Source organism: Ahaetulla prasina, chromosome 4, assembly GCF_028640845.1.
Source record: "Ahaetulla prasina isolate Xishuangbanna chromosome 4, ASM2864084v1, whole genome shotgun sequence".
NCBI lineage: Eukaryota > Metazoa > Chordata > Lepidosauria > Squamata > Colubridae > Ahaetulla > Ahaetulla prasina.
In genome coordinates, this window is record NC_080542.1 from 4,190,290 (window position 1) to 4,196,578 (window position 6,289).

At 50.8% G+C, this 6,289-nt stretch overlaps 1 protein-coding gene across 3 annotated transcripts in view; it reads left to right on the top strand.

Annotated features, from left to right (window-relative positions):
- RABGGTA (Rab geranylgeranyltransferase subunit alpha) overlaps positions 1-1,634 on the top strand; it is a 38,765-nt gene extending 37,131 nt beyond the window's left edge. For all 3 annotated transcript variants that reach the window (XM_058181160.1, XM_058181159.1, XM_058181161.1), the window contains 2 exons: positions 1,278-1,365; positions 1,485-1,634. In XM_058181160.1, coding sequence (XP_058037143.1) covers positions 1,278-1,365; positions 1,485-1,633 — 237 coding nt within the window. In that variant the 3' untranslated portion in view covers position 1,634. The remainder of the gene's footprint in view (positions 1-1,277; positions 1,366-1,484) is intronic.
- Positions 1,635-6,289: the final 4,655 nt, after the last annotated feature.

The window sequence follows — 6,289 nt, forward strand, 5'->3', positions numbered from 1 at the left end:
GACTGACTGGGTGGGTGTGGCCAACTTTGGCGCCACTACTTGGGCGTGGCCGACTGGGTGGGTGTGGCCAGTTTTGACGCGACTCTCCAAACCGCTGGCCTGATGACCAATGCGATGAGGAGTCCTCGGGCCAGCATTTTGGGGAGTGGCGTCAAACTGGCCACATCCACCCAGTCAGCCACGCCCCAACTAATGGCGCCAAGGTGGCCACGCCCACCCAGTCGGCCATGCCCCACCCCCCCTGAGGTCAATCACACCCCTGATGCGGCCCTCAATGAAATTGAGTTTGACGCCCCGATTTAAGGGATGTTCAAAATTATAACAGCTCCGGGGGGAAGGGGAAGGAGGACTTCATCAGTCCTCAGAATTATGACCATTGCAGCTTCCCCACATTCAGTGATTGATTGACCAACGAAATGTCCGGACTACAATTCCCAGCAAACCCAGCCTGCAGGACTCCCAGAATTGGAATTCTGGGAGTCGTAGTTCTCAACCTCTTTCAGCTTGTGAGGATTCCCAATTCCCAGAATTCCCCAGCCAGCCAGAAACCGTTTAGCGACCGTTCAAAGGTGTGGCGGCACTCAAAAAAAAAAAAAAGGAACTTGGGACCTGTCCTCGCACTTACAACCATCGTCCCCGTGGTCACGGAATCAAATTCAGACGCTTGGCAATTGACTCATACTTACGACGGTTGCAAGTGTTCCAGGGTCCTCTCATCCCTTTTTGCGACCTTCCGACGAGCAGAGTCAGTAGGGAAGTTGGATTTGCGTGATTCACTTAACAACAGGGGAAAGCCATTAAGTTGGGCGTGACTCATTGAACGACCGTCTCGTTTCATGACGGAAATTCAGGTCCCTGTGGTAAGCAGACTACCTGTAGTGAATGAGCTGTACAGGTAGTCCTCGACTGACGACCACAAATTCCGTTGCTCAGCGAGATGGTTGTTAAGCGAGTTGTGTCCCGTTTTACGGCCTTCCTTGCCACCGTTGTTAAGCGAAGCACTGCCGTTGTCAAGTTACTAGCCCGGTTGTGAGGCGAAGCTGGCTTCCCCCTTGACGTTGCTTGTCGGAAGGTCGCAAAACGAGATGCTGGGACCGCTTTTGCAACCGTCGTAAGTACATGCCGGTTGCTGAGCATGAGGGACGCTGCAACGGACGTGAGGTTGGAAAAAACCGGCCATGGTCGCTTCTTTTACCGCTGTGGTCCCCTCGAACGGTCACTAAACGGACGGTCGTAAGTGGAGGACTCCCCGTTTCTCCGCTTTTTTTCCTCCCCAGGTGATGGAGGCCGATGACAACCAGATCGAGAGCCTGGAAGGGCTGCCTCCTCTGCCTTCTCTGGAGGAACTCTCGCTCCGTAACAACCGTATCCTTGCGGGGGGACACCGCCGGTTCCTGAACGGTGCTGGGGAGATTGACAGGCGGTGGGTGGGTCGGGGGTCTCACGGACCAAAGCCTTCCTTAACTCGTTTTGCGTCCGTCAAGGCATCCGGCGAGCTTCCGCCCTCCGCAGCCTGGCCGCCTTCCCCGCGTTGGCTCAGCTCAACCTGCAAGGAAACCCCTTGTGCCAAACCCCGGGCATCCAATCAGAGCTGGCCGCACTGCTCCCGAACGTCACCACCATCCTGACTTGATTTCCTGGGCGGTGGGGTGGGGTGAAACATGGGGGGGGGGGACAGAACCGGAGACCCTTAATTTATTGCCAATTAAAAGTATCCCAATCGGAGGCTTTGTGGTGCGAGTTTATTGATTTATTTGCATCCTGACTGTTTACTATTATTGTTTTAAGGCAACCGATCATTACAGAACCCTTTTCATCGTCCTATGTTCCCCACAACAACAACCCTGTGAGGTGGGCTGGGATGAGAGAGAGACAAACTGGACCAAAGTCACCCAACTGGCTTTCATGCCCGAGGCGGGACTACAACTCCCAATCTCCTGGTGATTGGCTCAGAATCACCCAGATGGCTTTCATTCCTGAGGCGGGACTAGAACTCTCCGTCTCCTGGTGATTGGGCCAAAGTCACCCAGCCAGCTTTCATGCCTGAGGTGGGACTAGAACTCACTGTCTCCTGGTGATTGGGCCAAAGTCACCCAACCAGCTTTCATGCCTGAGGCGGGACTAGAACTCTCCGTCTCCTAGTGATTGGCCCAGAGTCACCCAACCAGCTTTCATGCCTGAGGCGGGACTAGAACTCTCCGTCTCCTAGTGATTGGCCCAGAGTCACCTAGCCGGCTTTCATGCCTGAGGCGGGACTAGAACTCTCCGTCTCCTAGTGATTGGCCCAGAGTCACCTAGCCGGCTTTCATGCCTGAGGCGGGACTAGAACTCTCCGTCTCCTAGTGATTGGCCCAGAGTCACCTAGCCGGCTTTCATGCCTGAGGCGGGACTAGAACTCTCATTCTCCGTTAACAACTGTTTTAACAACAAAAGTTACAACACACCTTCCCAGGGGTAATTCAATCAATCAATCAAAATAGAGCTGGAAGGGACCTTGGAGGTCTTCTAGTCCAACCCCCTGTTCAAGCAGGAGACCCGATACCATTTGAGACAAAATGACTTGTCCAATCTGTTCTTGAAAACCTCCAGTGTTCGAGCCCCCACAATTTCTGGTGGCAAGCTGTTCCACAGGTTAATTGTCCTCACTGTTAGGAAGTTTCTCCTTAATTCCAGGTTGCTTCTCTCCTCAATTAGTTTCCATCCGTTGCTTCTTGTCCTGCCTTCAGGAGGTTTGGAAAATAGGTTGACCTCCCTCTACTTTGGGGCAGCCCCACAAATACTGGACTACCGCTATCATGTCACCCCTAATTTGCCTTTTCTTTAAATTAGCCAGACCCCAAAACCTGCAGCTGCTCTTCATGTGTTTTAGCCTCCAGGCCTTTAATCGTCTTAGTTGCTCTTCTCTGAACCTTTTCCAAAGTCTCAACATCTTTTTGACCAAAATCGATTTGCAGGATTCCAAGTGTGGCCTTACTAAGACTTTACAAAGCGGTACGTCGCCTGATTTTGATTCGACGCCTCTTGTTTCTCCAACCGAGGATCGTATTCGCTTTTTGGGCTGCTGATGCACACCGCCGGCTCATACTTAACAACCCACTTCTGAAGTTACGACGACCGCCCCGTCTTCACCGCTGTCACGTGACTGCACTTTGACGCTCGGTAACCGCGGACCTCTGGCCGCCTTTTCCAAGATTTTGTCTGAAAACCAACAACTTATTTCCGGTTTTCTGCAATTGGTGCGCCATTAGTTTGCTTAACGACCACGGCGGTTGGCTTGAGCAGCGTGGCGTTTGCTCAACAGCTGCAAAAAGATTGTAAAACCGAATCGGTCGTGGCGGTCGTCTTCCCCACCGTCGTGGCTTAACAGCCGTAACGTACCAACCAGCTATGACGGGCTCCGTTCAGTCAAAGGTTTCCCGCTCGTCGCGGCTGTAAATATCCTTCGCCGTTTTCTCCCTTCCGTCTCGAAAATGTGAATTATTACGGGCCGCCCTGGCACTGCGCACAAGTACACACTCGTACAGATAACAAAGCGATCCGTTAATATGGCAAAGCGCGATGTTAATTCTTGGGGAAGCGAGTGTGGGCCTGTGAGGGAACGCCTCTTAATCCCCCTGAACAATTTATAGCCAGAAGTCACGAAACATCCGGCTTCTTCAAAATGCTTTTTATTCGCCTTTTCTTCTTCTAAATCGGAGCGGGAGGGGATTGTCCAACTTTGGCAACTTTTAAAGGCCGGTGGACTTCAACTCCCAGAATTCCCCCAACCGAAACCCCTCGCGTGAAGCCTTAATACCGCTTTATAAGGCCTTGGTAAGGCCGCACGTGGAATATTGCATCCAGTTTTGGCTGCCACGATATAAAAAAAAAAGATGTGGAGACTAGAAAGAGCGCAGAGAAGAGCAACCAAGAGGATTAAGGGGCTGGAGGCTTAAACATACGAAGAACAGTTGCTGGTATGTCTAGTTTGATGAAAAGGAGGACAAAGGGTGACATAATAGCAGTCTTCTAGTATTTGAGGGGCTGCCCCAAGAAGAAGAAGGAGTCAAGCTATTCTCCAAAGCAGCCGAAGGTAGGAGAAGAAACAATGAATGGAAGCTAACCAAGGCGAGAAGCAACCTGGAACTTAAAAGAGGAAATTGTCTGACGGAACCATTAACCAGTGGAACTCCTTGCCACCAGATGCGGCGAATGGTCCATCACTGGAGGTTTTTAAGAAAAGATTGGATTTGTCCGAAACCGTATAGGGGTCTCCTAACTTGAGGGGACGCGGTGGCTCAGGGGCTAGGACATTGAGCTTGTCGATCGAAAGGTCGGCAGCTCAGCGGTTCGAATCCCTAGTGCTGCCATGTAACGGGGTGAGCTCCCGTTACTTGTCCCAGCTTCTGCCAACCTAGCAGTTTCGAAAGCACGTAAAAATGCAAGTAGAAAATACAGGGACCACCTTTGGTGGGAAGGGAACAGCGTTCTGTGCGCCTTTAGCGTTGAGTCATGCCGGCCACATGACCACGGTGACGTCTTCGGACAGCGCTGGCTCTTCGGCTTTGAAACGGAGATGAGCACCACCCCCTAGAGTCGGCAACGACTAGCACGTATATGCGAAGGAAACCTTTACCTTTAACTTGAAGGGGTTGGATTAGAAGACCTCTTGAGGCCCCTTCCAACACTGTTATTGTATTAGTCTAACGAAGAGGAGGACTAGGGGTGACATGAGGGCAGCGGTCCATTATTTCAGGGGCTGCCACCAAGAAGGGGGGGGGTTCCACCTATTTTCCGAAGCCCCTGAAGGACAGGACAAGAAGCAACGGATGGAAACTCCTCAAGGAGAGAAGCAACCTAGAACTAAGGAGGAATTTCCTGACGGAATAATAACTCATCGGTGGAACAGCTTGCCACCAGAAGTCGCAAATGCTCCAACACTGGAAATTTTTAAGATGTTGGATAACCATCTGTCTGAAGTGGAGTAGAGTTTCCTGCCTAAGCAGGGGGTTGGACTAGAAGACCTCCAAGGTCCCTTCCAACTGTGTGATTTTATTTATTTATTTAATTTATTTATAATTACATTGCTATACCGCACCATCTCCCGGAGGACTCAGGGCGGTTTACAGCCAATGTTAAAATACCCACACCAATACAATATAAATATAATAAATAACAATATTTAAAAACAAATATTTACTGGCCGAATCACTAAAACGGTCAAAGACCGATTAAAAACCCCTTAAAATTTCGCTAAAATATGTCTTAGGCTAGTCCCGCTCGGTGAAATAGTAAAGTCTTCAGTTCACGTTTGAAGGCCCGGAGATCGGGGAGTTGGCGTAACCCCGGAGGTAGCTCGTTCCATAGGGCCGGTGCCGCCACAGAGAAGGCCCTCCCCCTGGGGGCCGCCAACTGACATTGTTTGGTCGACGGCACCCTGAGGAGGCCCGCCTCTGTGGGAGCGCACGGGTCATTGGGAGGCAATCGGCGGCAGAAGGCGGGCTCGCTAATACCCTGGTCCTAAGCCATGGAGCGCTTTAAAGGTGGTAACCAACACCTTGAATTGCACCCGGAAGACTACCGGCAGCCAGTGCAAGCCGCGCAGGATGAGTGTTATATGGGAGCAACGCGGTGCTCCCTCTATCACCCGCGCGGCCGCATTCTGGACTAGCTGGAGCCTCCTGCTGCTCTTCAAGGGGAGCCCCATGTAGAGAGCATTGCAATAGTCCAGGCGGGAGGTGACGAGGGCGTGAATGACCGTGCGTAAGGCGTCCCGATCAAGGAAGGGACTCTTGATTCTCTTGTCTTGCACTTTTGCACGCAACCGACCAACTTCCCCTGCTCCTTCCCCCCCCCCCCCCGGCAACTGCTCCAAGGAGCGGAAACCTTGTTTTTTAAAAAAATATATATTTATGCATTGCTTCATTTTTTGGGTGGAAGTTATGATTCAGAGGGCTGCGTGCGCCCTGGGTTCACGCACCCGGCTTATGCCATCTCTGCTGCGCAAGGGTGTGTTGTGTACTAGGAAGCGGTTGTGTCAGAAGCCGCTCTGTGACGTGAGCCGTCACTTCTCTTATCAAAAAAACACCCGGATTTCAAGGCTGCAATGCTAATGAACTCATGGACCGAATGCCTCCTGTTGAGAGATCTCTCGAAATACTAATAATAATAATAATAATAATAATAATAATAATAATAATAATAATAATAATAATAATAATAATAATAATAATAATAATAATAATATTTTAATTTGTATACCGCCCTTCTCCCGAAGGACTCAGGGCGGTTTACAGCCAGAATAAAAATA